This window comes from Cyprinus carpio, chromosome B3 (genome assembly GCF_018340385.1).
Source record: "Cyprinus carpio isolate SPL01 chromosome B3, ASM1834038v1, whole genome shotgun sequence".
In the NCBI taxonomy this organism is placed as follows: domain Eukaryota; kingdom Metazoa; phylum Chordata; class Actinopteri; order Cypriniformes; family Cyprinidae; genus Cyprinus; species Cyprinus carpio.
Genome location: NC_056599.1, coordinates 27227114 through 27249304, shown reverse-complemented (window position 1 = coordinate 27249304; position 22191 = coordinate 27227114). Strand labels below are relative to the sequence as shown.

At 35.6% G+C, this 22191-nt stretch overlaps 1 protein-coding gene across 2 annotated transcripts in view; it reads left to right on the top strand.

Moving 5' to 3' along the window:
- The window catches only part of LOC109104468 (sodium channel protein type 4 subunit alpha B), a 34657-nt gene that overhangs the window by 5731 nt on the left and 6735 nt on the right, over window positions 1-22191 (top strand). Inside the window, exons 1-18 of one of the 2 annotated variants that reach the window (XM_042720581.1) lie at window positions 10540-10716; window positions 11918-12242; window positions 12359-12477; window positions 12700-12789; window positions 13270-13398; window positions 15153-15244; window positions 15381-15638; window positions 15801-15864; window positions 16050-16191; window positions 16602-16799; window positions 16886-17096; window positions 17194-17432; window positions 17571-17744; window positions 18538-18894; window positions 19834-20187; window positions 21465-21582; window positions 21666-21820; window positions 21907-22080. In XM_042720581.1, coding sequence (XP_042576515.1) covers window positions 10619-10716; window positions 11918-12242; window positions 12359-12477; window positions 12700-12789; window positions 13270-13398; window positions 15153-15244; window positions 15381-15638; window positions 15801-15864; window positions 16050-16191; window positions 16602-16799; window positions 16886-17096; window positions 17194-17432; window positions 17571-17744; window positions 18538-18894; window positions 19834-20187; window positions 21465-21582; window positions 21666-21820; window positions 21907-22080 — 3297 coding nt within the window. In that variant the 5' untranslated portion in view covers window positions 10540-10618. Of the gene's footprint in view, window positions 1-10539; window positions 10717-11917; window positions 12243-12358; window positions 12478-12699; window positions 12790-13269; window positions 13399-15152; window positions 15245-15380; window positions 15639-15800; window positions 15865-16049; window positions 16192-16601; window positions 16800-16885; window positions 17097-17193; window positions 17433-17570; window positions 17745-18537; window positions 18895-19833; window positions 20188-21464; window positions 21583-21665; window positions 21821-21906; window positions 22081-22191 lie in introns of those variants that run through there. The other variant, XM_042720582.1, reaches the window with a different exon arrangement.

Sequence of the window (22191 nt, the reverse complement as noted above, 5' to 3'; positions counted from 1 at the left end):
GTGTTCAGCAGAGTAAGTTGTCATTATTTTACTAGTCATAGAACGGGAAACGTTATATTAACCTGTTAACAGCGGTTTTCTGTGTTTATATATTGAAGTAAAGGGTGATTATTTTAATAAGTACCGCATTTTCTTTACTTGTCTTATTTTTGTATTTGCAATCAATACAGCTTGTGCGTAGTAACACTTTATTTCTTTGTTCAAATCTATTAACAGTTACACGATTAAAACTGATCTTGAAAAACTACATTACACTCTGTAAAATGTTAAGTTGGTCGCAGTGCTATGCACTTAATGCCTCGTCTGCGGTCATTCTTCAATAAGGTTCATTAGTTAACATTAGTTAACATATATAATAATGAACAATATTTCAACACCATTTATTAATCTTAGTTCATGTTAATTTCAGCATTTACTTATGCATTATTAAAATCACAAGTTGTGTTTGTAAACATTAATGCACTGTGAACTAACGTGAACAATGACCGACTCTATTTTTATTAACATTAACAAAGATTAATAAATTGTGTAATTAATGTATTGTTCACTGTTCATTCATGTTAGTTAATACACTATTGTTAACAAATGAAATCTTATTGTAAACTGTTACCATTAATATTTATTCATTATACTGTTGAACTTGATAGTATTTTCTCTCTTGTTATTTCATAGGAGCTTCAAAGATGACGGAGAAAGCCAGAGTCTTTTGTCCTGTGTTTATCAGTGTCCTTATGTTCGTTGGGTGTAAAAGAAAAACTCAATAAACAAAGTAAAAAATTATTTGACTGATATCTCCCCCCCCACCCCTGTGAATTCTTATGGCCACAATAACCGTGATATGAAAAATCTAATATCGTGACAGCCCTAATATATATATATATTGTGTCTGTGTGTGTGTATACAAAATCTGTTGGTTTTTATTGAATCTAAAAATATGTGGTCAGGATTTTTTTTTTTAAATAAATTTATAATTTTATTCAGCAAGGATGCATTAAACTGAAAAATTTATAATTTTATTCAGCAAGGATGCATTAAACTGAAAAAAGTGACAGTAAAGACATGTTAGAAAAAATTACTACTTCAAATAAATGCTGTCCTTTTAAACTTTTTCTCAAATCAGTATATTAGAATGATTTCTGAAGGATCCTGTGACACTTAATACTGGAGTAATAGCTGCTCAAAATTCAGCTTTGATTACAGGAATAAATTTCACTTTGAAATATATAAAAATAGAAAAAAAGTTGTTTTAAATTGTAATAATATTCCACAATATTTGTGTTTTACTGTATTTGTGTGTGTATATGTGTGCGTGCGTGTGTGTACCTGTGTGCCATCATCTGTGACTGTGTGATGACCGTATGATTGAGATGTTTTAGCCTTTTCGTCATTGGAAAATAAAACTGGGCCACGCTAGACAGCACCATTGCATGTAAAGTGATCCAAGCTTGTGACAGCAGTAGAGTTTAGCCTTAGAGTTTAGTTTGTTCTTGGCCGCTGTGACAAGGTCTTGATTCTCATGCTTGCTTGGCCACTAGCACTGAAATTGGAGAAATACAGTCCCAAAGGGTTTATCAGAATGATAAGCCATTGAGACATTTAAGTGCCAAACCCTTATAACATGGCAGGGAGGACACGCGGAAATGTTGTGAGAAGTCATGTGTGTGTGTGTAAGTCATGAGATGAAGACTTTGTCCTATTTTATTTTATTTTATTTTATTTTATTTTATTTTATTTTTACCCTTTTTTTTGGTTATGATAAACAACAAAACTCTGTTTATTTTATTTTATTATTTATTTTTTTGGTTATGATAAACAACAAAACCCTGTTTAGTTTAGTTTAGTTTTCCTTTGTGTGTTATGATAAAGACAACAAAACCCTGTATAAGATTCATTGAAAAATCTTAATCGTAAGACTTGACAAAAATACAGATTTTAAGACTAGATGTGAAGCTGGTCAGTGATTTATTATTCTTTTGGATTTTTTTTTTTTTAAGTTTAAAACTGTTATTAGGTGCAATTACAACACAATTGTGACATTTAGAAGTTATTAGAGCTAGACTATAAAAAACATTTTTTCAAAGCTGTAAATAAAACAAAGATTATTAGAGCATTTTATAAAAGAAAATCATATTTCTGTCAGTAAATTCAATGTGTAATTGCTGGTCCTTTGTAATTATTTGTCAAACTTACTAACAACTTCTGAGTGAAAATGGATTCAAAGTAATTTCTACACCAGCTGTTTTTCAGTGCACTGTAAAATGTTTTGGTGTGTGACTGAAGCTTAATCAGTGTAATCAGTGTTTCCACAGAGAACAATGTAGTATTGCTGCATACTCTAGGTCTGACACATCGTAAAGCAGCTACTTGAGTATGTTTTCAAATAATCAGAAAGAGCAGAATAGCTGTTGTTAAGGGTGGTTTGTAATGTCAAGAGGTCACAGGAGGGGAGAGCGGGGACACTGCCATGGCCATAACATTGCTGGAGTTCTTTCTTAGTATCAGTGCAGTGTTAGCAGAATTCGCCTGACGCTGTTGATCTTGAAATGGTTTTGCTTTCCTCATTAAATGTTTAAGAATAGGATTTGAGGCCATCTGCTATAGATCAGAATACGTACATGGAGTATTATGCGCGAGCGCGTTGCAATCACACAGGGTGAGGATGCTAGACAAGAGGCGATCGCTAAGTGTCAGAGTGTTGAAGTGTGCCAGAGTACAAGCGAGATATGACTCCACGAGAGAGGGAAAACAAGACACGAGAACACAACGTGTGCATGCAAAAGAGAACAAGAAGATAGAGAGAGACTTTAGTAAAAGCTGTCTGTGTCCAGGGCTCTTTGAAACCACGTTATGGCGTCCCTTTATCAGAGCTACGAGTGGTTTTATGACAGGCCACTGATGGATGAACGGTACTGTATTTCATATCGGAGAGCGCAGTCGGGGCTGCGCGACCCAGCGGCGGCGGGCTGATGGACTAGTATAGTGCCCACTTGTAGCTGTGACAAAGTGTTGTCATGAACACTGTTGTAATGCTTGCTCAAAAAAGCTCCTATCGTCATGACTTGAACAAGCGGACACATTATTCATTGTCAGTCATCTCTGAACACTGAACTAATTCATACATGTCCAGTGTTCTTTAGTACTGTTTCCCTACAGTCACTTTTACTACTTGTTATCCACTAAAGACTCCAGAATTACAGATATGTGGATTTTGGTCTATGTTTGTTAGCTTTGAGGCTAACTATACGCTTGTATACTCTGAAACGTTGATGTGATCTTTCTCTTGACCAAACATATTGATGACTCAAGTTGTGCTCCAGATTTTTGTCCAATCAAATGCTTTCTAGAATGAGAATGTTTTTCCTCTGGCAACCGATTAGAAAGTATAGCATATCCTTGTTTATGGCAATAATTATTGATAATTATTGACAATGATAATCCAAGTCTGTTGTCAATTAAAAAAATATATATATATATATATATATATATATATATATATATATAATATATATATATATATATTATATATATTTAACAGTACAAGTGCTGTTTTGATTAATTTATTGGGTCCTTGCGGAATAAAAGTATTAAAACTTCTTACTGACCCCATGCTTTTGAACTGTATGTCCTGCCCAAACTTCTTGTTTAATATGAAATACATCAACACACAAGAGAAAACTGTGCTTTTCAAGCCATTTCATGTAGTGTATGCATAAATGGTTTTTGTTTGTCATTACAGCTTATTTAGAGAAATGAGGACAGACTATTTTTGTATTAGTAATGGAGAACTTTATTGCATCACCTTTTTTAAGCCTTGAGTTATAGCTTTGGGAAAAAAAGTATCTGCTAAATGCATAAATGTAAATGTAGATTTAATTTGACAGCTTACACTGTTATTCACTGCTGTGTTTTGTTAAAAATAGCCTTATTAGGAAATGAATAAATATAGAATCAATAGTCTCTTAACATTTCACTGTGCTAACTGTAGGCTGCTGCTCCACTTTTTGTAAATTCTCTTATTTGTGAAATTGAGAATGTGCGAGAAGCTCAAAAACATGGCCTGCTGTCAGTCCTCCACATGATACGGTACTTCGGCACCTCTCCATGAACATCCTGTTTCTAAACCTCCCCTCCACCTCGCTTTATACATGCATGTGGATTCCTTCAGTGTCTCTGGCACTGGAGCCAAAGGCCTAAAGCCGTGTAACATTGTTTCAGGAACAGAATAGCCTGATGCTGGAGTGACACTTGTTCCTGTGAGACAGTCTTGTGTTGCTCACCTCCAGCTGTAGACCTTCACACTGCTGGCCTGATCTGCCCTCTCTCATGTGGCAGGTCCCGAGTCACAGCAGATCTCACAATATGTATGAGCACGTTCGTCCATTTTTTCCCTCCAGGCCATTTATTTTTTAAAAGTAACCTATGTCTCAGATGCAGACTTTAAATGGAACTAAGAAAATCCATCATAAATATTAAAATATTAAATATTAAATCTAACATGAATTAAAACTATGAATAAAATAAATCAAATAGTTATTTATATATTAAAAAGGATATCAGTTTGTGTATGTAGTTTGTTCCATCAGATTGTGTATGTCGTTTGAACTGATATTTACAAAAGATGTAATGTGTTATTAATTGTGAATATTTATGTTACATCCTGTAAAATGCTAGCTGTGAAATTAATCTTAACAAAGAATTGGCAAAGAAGGCCAATTCCCATTTTTTCCCAAATATAGGAAAATTAAAAATTGTATTTCTATACATATTTGAAATATGAAAATGAAACTGTGGTGAAAAATATTAATTAAAATATTGATTTAAAAAGTTATATTAATTATATAAAAAATATTTTTTTTTTATTAAATTAAGGTTTATTTAGTAATTGAGTAATTTTATTTTATCATTTCATAATTTTTACTTTAATTTATTAGTTATATTTATAGCCCCCCCCCCCCCCCCCCCCCCCCCCCCTCCTCCAAAGACCTGACCCATCGGGTCATTTCCATTTCCAAAAAAGTACCTGACACCATGGGTCATTTCCATACTTGAGCACAAACACATGCTTGCTATTCTGTTCCACACTCACACACACACACACACACACACACACACACACACACACACACACACACATTCCAATGTCTGAAAATCTAGTTCTCTGTTTTATTTAATTTTGTTTCTCTATTTTATTTTTTACATTTTATCCATTTACCTTTTTTATGTATTTATTTATTTTTCACCTTACTCAATCTACTTTACTCTGCTCTACCCTACATACTTTACTCCATCCATGTAAAGATGATTTTTCTTTTGAAAATCCAAAAGTTTTTCGAGTCTTTGCTGTATGTTGACTAAAATGAAGTGTTGTCTTGAGACCAGTATGATCCTAAACAGCTTTTTGATATAAAAAGGCCCTGTAATACGGCAAACCTCTAGCCGCAACAGACCCAGTTTAGCCTTTCTGCTCGTGTGACTGGTGGCATTGTCAGCACAGTGAGGAGTCCACGACTAGTGTAAATCCCCATTGACCCTATACTGGCCCTACATAACTGATGCCTTGTTCTGTCGGGTGAAAACACTTGTTGAACATGTTGCCATCTGGAACTTCACTCGTGTCTGTTTATTGTCAGGTTGGATGTATCAGATTTTCTGACTTTAATGGCCTCTTTGGACTGCGTCAGTGTCAGGGAGACGCTAGTTCTCAGGTCTCACCTTGGGCCCCCTGCTTCACAGTATATGGTGCGTAGCGATTCTGCACAAGCAGAAACTGTGTCTCTGATCTGCTGACTGTGAGCTCTGGTGGCCCGGTTGGCTGTCATCAAGTCTGACACAATCCATTAAAAACCATTGATGGGTCATTCTGTGTATGCCGTTCCTTTAAGAGATGAAAGAAAACTATGTCATGAGAATAATAAGTACTCATTTCTTAATTAATTAATTAATTAATTAATTAATTAATTAATACATTTATTTATTTATTTATTAAGAAATGAATACTTACTATTCAGTAAGGATGCATTGATAAAGTTATGATATGACAAAAGATTTATATTTATTAGTAAAAGCTGTTCTTTTACACTTTCTGTCATCAACAAATCTTGAAAAATAACATATTGCAGTTATATTTAATAATTTATTTTCTGTTTTGATATTGTTTAATATATAATTATTTTGTTTACTTTATATTTTATTATGAATTAATTTTAAAATAAATATTATTTTATAGTTTTATTTTATTCTAATTTATTATTTTATAGTTTTTATTTATTTTATTCTAATTATATATATATTATATATATATATATATATATATATATATATATATATATATATATATTGTGTGTGTGTGTGTGTGTGTGTGTGTGTGTGTACACTTACACACACACACACACACATAGAGAGAGGAGAGAGAGATGAGTAGAGGATAGAGAGAGAGAGAGAGAGGGAAAGATTTGTTATATTGTTAGACAAGGCTTGTGAAATTATAAAAAAACTATTAAATCAGTGCATTTATATATACATACATACATATATATAATGAGGACATGAAAATGCACTGATACTGTGTAACAGGGATGACTGCCTCTCTCTTGTTGCCCTGGTCTCTCTGATAGATGAAGAAAGGGAGACAGAAAGCACAAACTCAAGAGTGTGAGATCAGAAGGAGACAAGATTGGCGCAGTGAAGCCCAATAGTTGTGGGAAAATATCAGCCGTCATTCATCTCTGGCAGCTGAGATGAAAAATAACCTGACAGGAGCATGTTTGGAGGAGGGAACAGTTGAGGTGGCTTGCAGTCCGGTACATGTAACCTAATCTAACGGGTTTACAGTCCTCTCGAAGGCCCTGTCCCAAATGGAGCACTTGATGTGCATTTGCAGTCCTGCAAGTCTGAGAAGACCACAAGACTGTAGGGTGTCCCATTTGACGTTTTAGGCTTCAGAAGGGCATTATGTGTCCTTGATGTGGCCTTTTACCAGCCCCACACTGATGTGTGGACTCACAGAAAGAGTGAAAGAGCTCAGGGTGGCATTTGAGGAGGGGACAAACTAAAATATTCAGCTTGATAAAAGAGAAGAAGAACAGGAAGAATATGTTAGAAGTGTATGTATGTATCTGAATACTGAGATTTGTATACACACAACATGACTCGAAATTATATTATGTTTATGTTTATTGTAAGAAAAACATTTATAATGTTGCAAAGGTTTTCTATTCTAGAAATATGTATTCATTAAAAAATCCAAAAAAATATATACAGTATTACTCTGTGTCTGTGACCAATATTTACTGAGCTTTTATTACTGATGATCCCAAAAATTCGAAAATAGGTAACTATTAAAATTAATAGCTGAACGTAAGTTCACAAATAAAATATATTGTTTAAATTGTTACTGCCTTGAGTTATTATTTTGCAATAAATGTAAAATGCTTAAAAACACCAACTTTATGAGATTCCAGGCTTCAATAAATAGAATATTCATGACATTGTTAATGTAAAAATGTTAATTTAATGTAAATGTTATATATATATTTAAAAAAAAAATTGAGGACTTTGCCACCTCGTTTCAGAACACCACCGTGTATATATTTAAAAGAAAGAAGAATGCACTGAGAAAGGATGTAATGATTTTTAGGAGGCCTTGAATAAAAAAGCAGAATGACCCCGGAGGAGGCGGGGCTTGTTTATCGGCACAATATAAGCGAGCAAACACATGGCAGGAATGAGTGTAGTCACCAGTAACCCGACGCCCGACGGGGTGATGGCCTACAGCAGCTGCTGAGGTACAGCATGAGTCCTCGACTTCGGTCCCTCCTAACTTCAGACCGACGTTTTAAATCATAACAAATTTAATAAATTCACTGTAGCACAATCTGAAGAACCCAAACACCTGTTTGCCAGAGGGTGACAGCTATATTAATCACCAGCAAGCGTGCTGAGCATAATAGGCCTCATTAAAGACTGTGGGTCGTATCACATTCCTGTCAGAACAGGTGAGTTTGTGTTATGTAACAGCAGAATGACCCAAGCTCGCCTTTGGCTCCTGACTAGCGCTTTAAGGAGCGGCATACACACAGATCTCAACATCCTGCACATGGATCAGTGGGCAGATTCCAAAGTGTGTCAAAGAACATCCATTTGTTTTCTAAGTACATTTGATGGATTTTGGGGGTTTAAAATTTCTACACGGATAATCTCTAGGCCAAATAGTGGACGTTATGGAATAGGAAAATAAACCATTGTCAGGGTAGCATAATGGTTAATAAAAAAACAAGACAAGTTTTGTTTTCATATGCATAAAATTCAATGACATCTACCCTGACTAAGGTATATGTAGGTTGCAATAATGCTATACACCAAAAATTGCATTCTGTTATGAAAATTGTTATTTATTGTATTGTGACCCACTTAAACACATGAAATGGCTAGATAGAACATGGCAGCCGTTTTGGCATTGTATTAGTCAATAAATGTGACTTTTTCCTTTTTTAATAAAATAAGCTGATTTTATACTATAGTCCACTGAACATGTGGAGTTAATTATAGTTGACCTACCTATTGTAAAAAAATGTTTTTTACTCCAAAAGTAATAATTAGAATGTTAATTTCTCCATTTAACTCTATGTATATTATCGTCTTATGGTTCATACTAAGTTTGTATTTGTTAAATGGTTGTCGGACTGAAAAGATTGTTTTCTAAGTTGCACTTGGTTTAAAATAAAAAAGCATCAATTTTTAAAGGAATACTCCTCCCCAAAATGAAAATTTTGTCATTATTCACTTACCCCCATGTCGTTCCAAACCCGTAAAAGCTTTGTTTGTCTTCAGAACACAATTTAAGATATTTTGGATGAAAACCGGGAGGCTTGTGACTGTCCCATAGACTGCCAAGTAAATAACAGTGTCAAGGTCCAGAAAAGTATGAAAGACATCGTCAGAATAGTCCATCTGCCATCAGTGGTTCAACCGCAATGTTTAGAAGCGATGGCAATACTTTTTGTACACGAAGAAAACTAAAATAACGACTTTATTCAACAATTTGTCTCCTCTGAGTCTCTCCGCATCACCGTAGCACCATTTTGGAGAATATCTGCTAAACGCAAGAAGCGTATGCTCTTCTGTGTCAGCCGCGCCACAAGGATTTCAATGATACTTTTCTGGACCTTGACATTGTTATATACTTGCCATTTAATGGGACAGTCACAAGTCTCCCGGTTTTCATCCAAAATATCTTAAATTGTGTTCCGAAGATGAACTGAGCTTTTACGGGTTTGGAACAACATGGGGGTAAGTTATTAATGACAAAATTTTCATTTTGGGATGGAGTATCCCTTTAAGGTGTCTTTTTTGTAATCAGCTTCACATTAATATCTAATATCGGTTGTTGGCTTCAGAATATAAATAATGATTGGTAAATTGACCAAAATGTTTATATCACATCCCTAAAAATATTTTAAATGTTTTCTCCCCAATGTTTAGAGGTAAATATGAAATCTAAGCTATTTCTTGTATCAAGGCAGAATTGTTTACTTAAAGGAATAGTTCAACCAAAAATGAAAATTTTGTCATCAATTACTCACCCTCATGTTGTTCCAAACCTGTATAAGTTTCTTTCTTATGCTGAACACAAAATAATATATTTTGAAGAACAGTTGCTGGACAAAGAAATACTATGGAAGTCAATGGGAACTATCAACTATATGATTGCAGCATTCTTCAAAATATCTTCTTTTATGTTCAACATAAGAAAGAAACTCATACAGGTTTAAAATGAAATGAGTAAATGATGACAACATTTTCATTTTTAAGATGAACTATCCCTTTAAGTGCCTCAAACAAAGCTTTGAATATCTTTCAAAAATGTGATGGCGTGAACACTGCAAAAATAACTTTTTGACCATCACTCCTATAGAGGCTGCCAATCAAATTATTTATCGCTGTTTTCAAAATGACTTTAGAAATCCATTCAAATTACAAAATGTATTTCAAAAACTGGAAAGATGTAAGAAAGACTGCGATAGTGACCAGCCCCCTGCTGGGTGGATTTGGCACCAAAACACAGCTTCTGGGAAGTTAGCAGTGCTCTTCTCTCCATGTAAGTTCATGTGCAGTGACTCACCGCTTCACATAGCCACTGTGCAGAGCCTACAGAAAGACTTGAATAAGGCCACTTGAAAAGTGACACAGTTTTGTTGATTCTTCACATTAAAAACCCAATGATTTCTTCGTATAGGCGTAAAAATGTAAGCGGTCACATATCATAACAGTGAAAATATACTCAAACAATGAAAAATTTGAACTTTGTTCTTTTATAATTAAATATGTTAATGACACTTCTCATCATTGTTTCTTTTCTAAGAAAAGTGAGGGTTGTCTGGAGCAAATCTCTTAAAGTGGAAACTTGGAACCCACTTGTAGACAACCCAATGAACTTGGCCACAATCTAATCTTTGTGATCTGAATTGTTTTGTGTTTCTGAGGGGGCAGGGTCTTATCCTGGTCCAGCTGGACCAAAAAGTAAAAAAAGCAGCCCCAAACTGCAGCACACAGTTGGAGTAACATCCTTCAATTTGTCAAGAGCTTTTAACTGTACACAGAATTTGGGGACATAGCAGCCATGCGTAAGCGAAAGATAAACCTGATGGAGGTTTGGCGCAGGAATCGTGTTGCTCACCCAAACAGAGCTAAGAACCTAAAACTAAGGCCGCGTCAACTGTAAGTTTGAAAACTTTTAAAAAAGGGGTTACTTCTTTGGTCTGTATACGCCACTTGATAGCGAGAGATGCTCATTGTTGTGGAGCTCGAACATCTTTTGTTGTACGTGACAGTGCTGTGATAGTAATAGCAATTTAACTGTGATGTGCAGTTTAGTTAAACTGGAATATCATGCTTGGATTTAGTTTTTAGTGTTGTCTTTTTTTATTTTTGTGTTTCCTGAAAAAAGAAAGAGCCTTGCATATTAGACTTCTTGTAATTTTGACTTTATATCTCACAGTTATGAAAAATAAAGTCATCTCACTATATGGAGAGTTGGATCTTTCTACAAAGCAAAAGAAAAAAAAGAATTGCATATTTGTGTTATTTCAGAAGTTTGGGGTTGGTAAGATTTTTTTAATGGCTGCATTTATTTAAGCAAAAATAAAGTAAACAGTAATGTTGTTAACAGTTATTATAATTTCAAATATATTGTAATGAAAAATGTAATTTATTTCTCTGAATTTGAAATAACTATTTTCTGTTATTAATTTTTAAGCATTTTATTTCTATGATGGCAAAGCTGAATTTTCAGCATCATTACTCCAGGCTTTAGTGTCACATGATCCTTCAGAAATCATTCTAATATGCTGATTTAATGCTCAAAAGACATTTCTTAATAGTATTGACAATGTTGAAAACTGTTGCGCTGGTTAATATATTGGTAAATATAAATTTTTCCAAGATTCTATGAAAAAAAATTGAAAAGAATTGTGATGATATAAAAGTATTAATTTCTTTTAAAAAAAAAAGTTACACCACTTTTGTTCAGTAATGTATAAAATTGTCGCCTTGGAATTCTAAGGTTCTATCTCACATTTTTGTCCAAATTTTTATTCTGTTACAACTTATTTATATTGTGTGAGGTTTCTTTTGTAAGCTGTGTGCATTTTGGGCCTTTTCTAAGAAAACAAAAAGGGTTCTATCTACAGAAGTCTATGGAACGCAAAAACTTTGAAGCTCAATATTTGAAAACTGCGCAGAATGCAGATAGAACCTTATAATTCCAAGGCAGCTTAATGTCACTTTAACTCTATTTAAATCTCAGAATAAACTGTTTTCTTTTTAACTCTTAGAAAAACATTTGTATGTGTGCAGAACTTAAGCTGTGATGGTAGATGCTATTTATAATATAAAGTATTAATACATTTTGTACCTGCAGGGCACAATTGAGAGACCCCGAAGTGGTGGCAGCCCTCCTTCAGCAGAATGTCAAGATGGCGCGCCTACTCCCTCCCAATGGCACCGATGTGTTCCGCCCCTTCACTTTGGAGTCGCTCGCCGAGATCGAGCGGCGGATGGCAGAAGAGGCCGCTGAGCAGGAGCAGATGAAGGCCCAGGATATTGAGGTGCCTGAGGAGGATCTGCCCAAACCCAGCAGTGATTTGGAAGCAGGAAAGGCCCTACCGTTCATCTACGGAGACCCTCCACCGAATCTCCTCAATGTTCCTTTGGAAGAGTTGGATCCATTCTACAAAGCCAAAAAAGTCAGTGGCAAAAGTGAAATACCAAAACCCAGATGTCAATAAATATTTACAAATCTGGCTAATCAGAACAATATTTATACCACTAGAGATTTTGTGTCCTTTTTTTTGTTTTGCAGACGTTCATCGTGGTCACCAAAGGGAATACAATATTCCGATTCAATGCTGAACCTGCATGCTACATTCTAAGTCCATTCAACCCTATTCGACGAGTGGCCATAAGAATACTCATACATTCATATCCTTCATATAACCCATGAAAATGATACTTATATATATATGTTTTATGTATGTATATCAACAACAAGGTTGTATATATCAATAACAAGGTTCTCCATCTGTTCTTTGATTTCTATATATTATTTAGGTTGACATCTTAACTTTTTTGTAATGCTTTGACATTGTGTTTAATTTGGAGCCACAAATCATTCCTTCTAAGTTCTCCTTTACTTCACAACAAATTATTTAGCATGTTCATCATGATAACCATCTTGTCAAACTGCGTTTTCATGACGATGGGTGACCCTCCAGCATGGAGCAAAATAGTAGAGTAAGATTTGCAACATATCTCCAAAATCTATCTATCTATCTATCTATCTATCTATCTATCTATCTATCTATCTATCTATCTATCTATCTATCTATCTATCTATCTATCTATCTATCTATCTATCTATCTATCTATCTCTGTCTGTCTGTCTGTCTGTCTGTCTGTCTGTCTGTCTATCTATCTATCATCTAAACTCTGTTTTTTCTAGTTAAAAATTATAGTCACAAAAATTTGAATATCAATTCATTTTAATTCTGCTTCCTTAAATTTTAATGACAATTCTCCATTCTCAGTACTAATTGAATTCAAATTCAGGAAAATTGAACGTCATTCTTAATTTTTTTCTGGTGCACAACCCTGATAATTAACGCTCTTGACATAAAATCCACATAAAATGAGCTAACTGGCAACGTAAAGTGGAAGTTATTAAGACACGTTTATATGCATTGATTGTTTATTGTGTAATTTGGTCGCTCTTAGGTACGTTTTCACTGGCATCTACACCTTTGAGGCGCTTGTAAAGGTGCTGTCCAGAGGCTTCTGCATCGGTGATTTCACATTCCTGCGAGATCCATGGAATTGGCTGGATTTTATGGTCATCTCCATGGCGTAAGTATGACCCTGAATGACTATAAATGTAAAATCAGAGGTTAAACAAGCCAGTGCAAAGATTTGATATGGCTATCAATGTAGTGATAAATGTGAAAAATGTGTAAAAAAAATAAATTAATAAATAAAAGAAGTGCAACATATTACAATAAATACAAAATGTTGCATTATAAATACTTCAGTTAGTGTTGTGATTAAATGCAAACGGATTGTTCAGAAGAGGATTGGAATAGTTTACAGTTTTATTTTTAACAGCAGTTTCCGTAATCAGATGCCGTTCCAAATAGTCAACATAGTGTGTGACTAATCAGTTTTTGCTCTGTCAGGGTATGTGGTGCATGAGATAGGTGGGGTCTGGCAACCACATTAGACACAGAAGCATTGTGAAAATACCCACTCAGATGTGAGAGGTCAAAGGTCAGTTTGTTTACAGCATCACCAAAAGTGTAATGAGGCTGCGTGCAGGTCCCGGTCCTCTGAAGAGAGTCCTCCTCAGCTTCTCCATACGTGTCACTGAGGTCCACCCTCACCTCCCTTTACAATCACAGCCTGGCTGAATGAAAATGTTTATCCACTTGTAAAGCGAGATCACTTACCAAGCCTATTTTTAGCAGTAAATCTCAGCTTCCCACTTTGGCCCTCCTCAGAACACGAAAAGGCTGCTGTTTAATTGTAGTTCTGATGGTGTACTTGGAGGACTTTTGAGATTCCACATTGTTGTTATTACTACTGCATTCCCTCTGCTGTCATCCATAGTATTCCTTGGTACCAATACCTTAAAGTATTTTAGTATGCATACAGTAGTCTATGAACTATTTTTGTTGTAGTTTATCAGAAAAAAAGGATAAATGTGATTTCTAGTGTGTTTCCCCTTGACGTCTAGTCAAGTGAATCCTCAATATATCAAGTTTGAGTGCAGGATGTTGGATATTTTAGCTTCCTAGTTTTTAATTTTTAACTACAAATTTCAGCCAAAGCTTATTTCTCTCAATAGTCTCTCACAGTATTGTAGTAAACTTCTCCTGAACTACTTCTACATAAATTCAGTTGCCTGAAGCTCACAGAAAATTACATGCCGTGATCCAGTTGCCCAACAGGCATCTCACTTGCTATTGGTCCATAGTATACACATAATGATGCCATTTGGCTTCTGTGATCGACTGTTGCACTCAAGCTAAATATAGTCTACACTGAACATATCTCTTACCCCAGCAATTTCTACACTCCTCAGAAGACCATACTTGTGGAGGAAAAACAACGTGTCACTAATAACACGCTGAGACTCTGCTTGAGCAGACTCTTACAAAAATATGATTTAAGAGAGTTCACTTCAATAAAAGAGATTTATTTGAATGCACACTTTCTTCAGCAGGAAATATTTCAAAAGAACAACATTACAAAGTTACATAAATCATGTTCATTGCCAATGAACAGATGTACAGAAATCTATATCCAGACATGTTGGAACCGGTTGCAGTTACTTAAATCTAACATTGACTATTATCTGTTCATGCAATTACATTGTCTATAATAGTGCTCTACTAAATTATAAATAATTATATCTTTTTTTAATAATAACATTAATAGTCAATCTTTGGTAAAAGCCCAAATTGTAAAAATCTATGTAATGGAATTATGTAGTTCAAGGTTTTTTTTTTTTTTTTTTTTTGTATACAGTGTCAGTGGTATAATAATGATGTTTAAAAATAATAAGCATAATAAGCCAATGATAATCCTCTTCACTTCATCCACAGGTACCTCACAGAGTTTGTGGACTTGGGGAATATATCCGCTCTGAGGACTTTCCGTGTTCTTCGAGCCCTGAAAACAATAACTGTAATTCCAGGTTAATACAGCATGTCATTTCACATGGCAACAGGAAATATGAATGTTACTCACTTGAAGTCAAAGTGTCACATTAATATTTTTGTGTATAATTTGGGAATACTTCAGCTGAGATTTTGTTGAACTGCAAATTCCAGGTCTTAAAACCATCGTTGGCGCCTTGATTCAGTCGGTGAAGAAACTGGCGGATGTCATGATCCTCACTGTCTTCTGTCTCAGCGTGTTTGCTCTCATTGGCCTGCAACTGTTCATGGGAAATTTGCGGCAAAAGTGTGTCCGGTCTTTGGACTTGAGCAACAGTGATAACCTGACCATGCTCTTCAATTACACAGACATCAATGGCACTGAAGCTGCCAACAGCACATTCAACTTTCAGGAATATATCGAAAATCCAGGTGACTTCTTACATCAGAAATGTGACATGAAATGTAGCCCACAATTGCTGCACATATGAATTATTAAGAAAACAACTTGTTGCTTAAATTATTTTAACAATTTTAGTGATCAGGTTCTCCTTGCGGTGGTATTGATTAGTGATTTCCATTCCTCTGCCATAGAGAACCACTACTATGTGCCTGGCCATGCGGATCCATTACTTTGTGGGAACAGCTCTGATGCAGGGTACGTTATTCAAATATGATATTTTCCTTATAAGTAATCCTCTAAATCAACTTTGAATTGACACTGTGCATTACCAGCAGCAAGTAGAAATTTCTATACTGACTGTATTCAAAGAAGCCGTTTTCAGTGAACTAAATACACATGTATTGTTGTTTAAATTATTTGTTTGACATTGCTGTTCACAGGAAGTGCCCTGAGGGGTACACATGCTTGAAAGCTGGCCGAAACCCAAATTATGGCTACACTAGTTATGACAACTTTGCCTGGGCTTTCTTAGCCCTTTTCCGGCTAATGACTCAAGACTTCTGGGAGAACTTGTTCCAGTTGGTGGGTATATGCATCTTGTTAAAGTCACATTGTTCTTCGCTTTCTTTTATGTGGCACAAATTGCTCCGCGACAAAACTTAAGATCATCCAATACTTTCAATTCATTTCAACAAAAAACACAGCTTAACATAAAAAGAATGCTTGTTTTAGGTGTGCTGCCATTGAAATGTTTAGGGTCAGTGTTTTTTTTTTTTTTTTTTTTTTTTTTTTTAAAGAAAATATTTTTATTCAGACAAGACACAGTAAATAAAGAAGGAAACTAATGCTGTTTATTTGAACTTTCTTTAGCAAAGAATCTTGGGGGGAAATTTTTTTTCCACAAAAAGTACCAGCAGCACTATTGTTTTCTATGCATTTGTGACTTGAACAAGAACAGGAATGAAGCATAAAAAGTCTCTTAAATGTTTCAGACGCTCCGTGCAGTAGGGAAGACGTACATGGTCTTCTTTGTAGTCATCATCTTCTTGGGTTCGTTCTACCTCATCAATCTGATTCTGGCTGTGGTGGCCATGGCGTATGCTGAACAGAATGAAACCACCATTGCAGAAGCTAAAGAAAAGGAGGAAGAGTATGCAAAAATCCTGGAACAGCTCAAGAAACAAGCTGAGGTTTGTCAAACTTTGTCATAGATCCTTGGATCATTTGTTTTGAATAATACTAATTGTCAGTTCTGATTTCGCCTGCCATCAAGCAGCAGAAGAACAATATGGTAAATGGTAGTAAAACATCACTATCCAGCAAAAAGAAAGGCGATGATGACCAAATGCAGAACGACTATGATGGGATCGCATTGAAACCCCTCTCGAAGTCAAATGGATCCAAAGGTAGCATGAATTACTTGGAAGTCCCTGACTCGCAGATGAGAAAACCGAGTGCGGTGAGCACCACAGACGATGCTTTAGATGGTAAGTTCACATTTCACTTTAGTGTAAATAGTGAGATCCACAATAATTAAAGAAGTCAACTCATACTTTTTGTGTGTTAAAATACTTTCATCAATAGAGCTGGAGGATATTCAAAGGCCATGTCCTCCCTGCTGGTACAAGTTTGCTGACATATTCCTGAAATGGGATTGCTGCTCGCCATGGGTGAAATTCAAGAAGCTTATCTACCTATTTGTAATGGACCCTTTTGTGGATCTGGGCATTACTATCTGCATTGTGCTCAACACTGTGTTCATGGCTATGGAGCACTATCCTATGACTCCACATTTCGAACACATGTTGACAGTAGGAAACCTGGTACATAGATCTACCTATCAATATTAGCTTGAACCTTTAAAATGTATATTGAAAACTTGAGGTTTATTATACTGTAGTTATTTTGTCAGCATACAAAAGCTGGTGGTTTCAGTGCATCATGATGTCTTTCCCCTGCAGGTTTTCACTGGTATCTTCACAGCAGAGATGGTGCTAAAACTGATTGCACTGGACCCATATTATTACTTCCAAGTTGGCTGGAACATTTTTGACAGCATAATTGTGACCATGAGTCTGGTGGAGTTGGGCTTAGCCGATGTTCAGGGCTTGTCTGTGCTGAGGTCATTCCGTTTGGTAGGTAACATGTCATTGTCTGACTGACTCTCAAAGGGGTTTTTCACCAGTCTTCACCAATACTCACCACTGATCCAAACACATAATACTTTCTTATGCAGAAGCCAAAAGCAGTGAGAGCTACCGGAAATGAATGGGGACCAATGGCTGTTAAGCTCAAAAAAGGACAGAAAGCAGCATAAAATAAAAGCCATATGACAGGTTCATATGTGGAAAAAGCTGAAATTAAGTAACTTTTTACTGAAAATCTCACTTGACAACAGTGGTCACCATTCATATTCATTTTCTATAAATAATTAAGTTTTCATTGGAAGAAAAAAAAGTCATTCAGAAAGAAAAAAACATGATGATAAAATGTATTTATTTAAATATTAAAATGTATTTAAAATAATAACTTTCTGTTTGAATTTACAATATATTAAATGGTAATTTACTGATGCAAAGCTGAATTTTCAGCATCATTACTACAGTCTTCTGTGTCACATGATCCTTCAGAAATCATTCTAATATGATGATTTGCTGCTAGAGAAACATTCATTAAAATTAAACAGTTTTTAACATTGTTAAATTTTTGTTGAAACCATGATACTTTTTCAAGGTTCTTTGATGAATAGATCAAAATAACAAAATAAGTTCAAAATAACAGTATTTACTGTATTTGAAAAGGAAATCTTCTGTGACATTATAAATGCATATATACAAAATAAATATGTATACAAAAATTGTTGAAATTGCAATGTTCAAAATTTCAGGACTAAACTATTTATTCAAATCATGACTCTTTTGTTTGCAGATGCGTGTGTTCAAGCTGGCAAAATCTTGGCCAACCCTAAACATGCTGATAAAGATCATCGGTAATTCTGTAGGTGCTCTTGGGAATCTGACCCTCGTCCTGGGCATTATTGTCTTCATCTTTGCTGTGGTGGGGATGCAGCTTTTCGGAAAAAGCTACAAGGACTGTGTGTGTAAGATATCGGAGGATTGCGAACTCCCTCGCTGGCACATGACAGATTTCTTTCACTCGTTCCTCATCATCTTTCGTGTTCTATGTGGGGAATGGATCGAAACAATGTGGGACTGCATGGAAGTGGCTGGCCAAGGCATGTGCATCATCGTCTTCATGATGGTCATGGTTATAGGAAACCTAGTGGTGAGTGGATTTCCATCTTAGATAGATAGACAGATAGATAGACAGATAGACAGACAGACAGACAGACAGACCGATAGTAGACAAGTAGTTGTGAAAGTTGTTTGATATCTGCTCACAATACTAAAAATCCCATAAAATAAATAAAATTGTCAATTTCTCTTGAAAATATCCATATCAGCCTTTCTTTTCTTTGAAGTAATAGCTGAGAAAAAACATAAAATGAATTAAAAAAATTCATATTTCTTCATGTATGCTATTTTTACATTTTGATTTTTAATGACCATTAATGACAATTTAAAGGTTTAGTTCACCCAAATATGAAAATATTGTCATTAATTACTCACCCTCATGTCGTTCCAAACCTGTAAATCATTCAGATATTTTTGATGAAGTCCGAAAGCTTTCTGATCCTGCATAGACAGCAATGCAACTGAAACCATAATTTTATGAAGCTACGAGAATGTTTTTTGGGCTCAAGAAAACAAAAGATATGACTTCATTTAAACATCTCTTCTTTTCCGTGCCAGTCTTTAACACAGTATTCTCGTGCCTTCATAAAACTAAGGTTGAACCACTGATGTCACATGGACTTTTTAAAAAAATGTCATTATTACCTTTCTGGTCCTTGAACGTGGTAATTACATTGCTGTCTATGGAGGATAAGAAAGCTCTCAGATTTCATCAAAAATCTTAATTTAGCACCTTGAGATGAGAGAAGGTTTTATGGTTTTTGTTTTGAATGAGGGTGAGTAATTAATGACAGAATTTTCATTTTTGGTTGAACTATCCCTTTAATGACAATGAAAATACTATTTTCATACTATTCCGTTCTTGAATGGCCTCATTGGCCACCGATCCCTATCACTTTACAATTTTAGTATGTCATTGTATTTAATCTTTGAATTATGTTTTTTTCTTCTTCTTGTTCTCGTCCTGAAGGTGTTGAATCTCTTCCTGGCTTTGCTGCTCAGCTCCTTCAGCGGAGACAACCTGGCAGCATCTGATGATGATGGGGAGATGAACAATCTGCAGATTGCCGTTGCTAGAATGACAAGAGGCATCGACTGGGTAAAGGCCTTTGTTATCAAACATATGAGGCAATGTCTGGGCCTGAAGCCAAAGGAAGAGGGTGTGAAAGAAAACGAAGAAAACACTTCAAAAATGGCCACCATGAATTCCAGTCTGTCCGATGTCAAAGTGCCTATAGCCAATGGTGAATCGGATGATGACGATGATGATGGCAACAGCTCTTCTGAGGAAGATGACAAAGAGGACATTGATAAAAATACTAAAGTGAGTTTTTTTCAGTGCAAAATTTTGATAGTTATGTTCCTAACATATCACACACACAAAACCAGTTGCCAGAGTATCACTGACATCTGTCCATCAACATCTCTTGACACCTAGACATGTGTCTTAAATACTGTGACACCTGCAAAGTCCATCTGGAGCCCCTCGGGTCATCTTGTTTAGAGAGTATGTCTAAGGAATGGCAGAAACCATGTGACACGGTGACAGGGCGTGGGAAAGAGCACCAGCATGATTAATTACCTTACTGAACAACGTTCTGATCAGCACCCATCTTACAACAACCAGTTTAAAGCATGTCAGTGCCATAAATACCTACCTCACTTAATCCCAATTCCCTGTAAAATGTACATCTTTCCAGTTCAGGTCATGCATTTTATTTCATATTTTATTTGTAGAAGCACACTGGCCCTAATTTATTAGGCAACTGCTTTTTGGCATGCCTCTGGATCAGGTAACACAGTTCATATGTCATGCCCCCATGTGTCGCACAGCACTGCATTTCGCATCTAGCTATGTGTCAGAGAGAGGGAACATGAACGCAAATTTGTACTCAAGTCTCGTGTGAACAATCGAATGAGATCTGAAATGAAATCTGAGGTTTCTGAGATAATGTACAGCTGAAAAGATTATCTAACCTTTACTTTTTTCAACATGAAGCCTCATCTTTTAGCTTTTAGTAACATTAGTAACTTTTAACACAGGGAAATTGGGAAAAAATGCCTTTTGTCGGTATAAAACTTTTCTTTGCAATCATTTTGTTTCTATGATGTTTAAGCCATTTGTCCTTGCATGTTTGTATCAGATTGCACAAGGTAATGAGCAAAAATTTGCATTCCAACGTACAAGTTTGGTAAACTCTGGCCTACGAATTTGTATGGCATGAAGATGTGTGACAAATAGGAGATTTATATGTCACAGCATGTCCTCTTTAAAACAACACAAACTTTAAATCCACAAGATTGCAGCATTGCAGTGAAATGGAGTGGATTTATTGTATAGTTTTACATTTTCGATGCATTGTATAGTGAATCAGGTGTGTTGGAGTAGGGTTGGAACTAAAGTCTGCCAGAGGGTTAAATATCCATGGTCTAGTGTGACCTCGACTTTACTCGACTTTGGCACTTGGAAACAAGTGTGAACCTCGCTCAAGTTATTTGAAAGTCTTTTTTGCAAGTTGCCAGACCAGCAGAGGATGTTGAGTTGTTTGTAAAAGTACTAATCCTACCAGAAATTGATCTACAGTGTTCTCATCTGTATAGAAGAAAGATGGAGATGAATCATCAACCTGCAGCACAGTGGACAAACCTCCTGAGATAGAAGAGGTGGTAGGAGAGGAAGAAGAGGACTCCACTATCCCTAAGGACTGTTACACAGAGAGTGAGACAAGAACAATGACTTATTATGATGACGTACTGAGTTATATTCTTCTTATTAAGGTTTTTGTTTGTCTGCGTTCCCAGACTGCATCAGGCGATGTCCTTGCTTGGAGCTTGACGTGACCCAAGGTAAAGGGAAGACATGGTGGAATTTCCGTAAAACCTGCTACACCATTGTGGAGCACAGCTATTTTGAAACCTTCATCATCTTCATGATCCTCCTCAGCAGTGGAGCTTTAGTGAGTCCATTGAAAAAATAAAAAATATATACTTGATTAATCACAGTACACTGAAACCTTGTTATATGTATGTTTCTTTTAATCAGGCATTTGAGGACATATATATTGAACAACGAAGAATGATTAAAATCATCCTTGAATATGCAGATCAGGTCTTCACTTATGTGTTTGTCATTGAGATGCTTCTGAAATGGGTAGCCTATGGCTTCAAGGTCTATTTCACAAACGCATGGTGTTGGCTGGACTTTCTCATCGTTGATGTAAGTATCAGTTGTTCCTAATTTTACAGAAAATTTCAAGTTAAAGTACATATAAAATTGACACTATTGTTTCATAAGAAACTTCATTCATCTGTGATCCTTAAAGTGCCC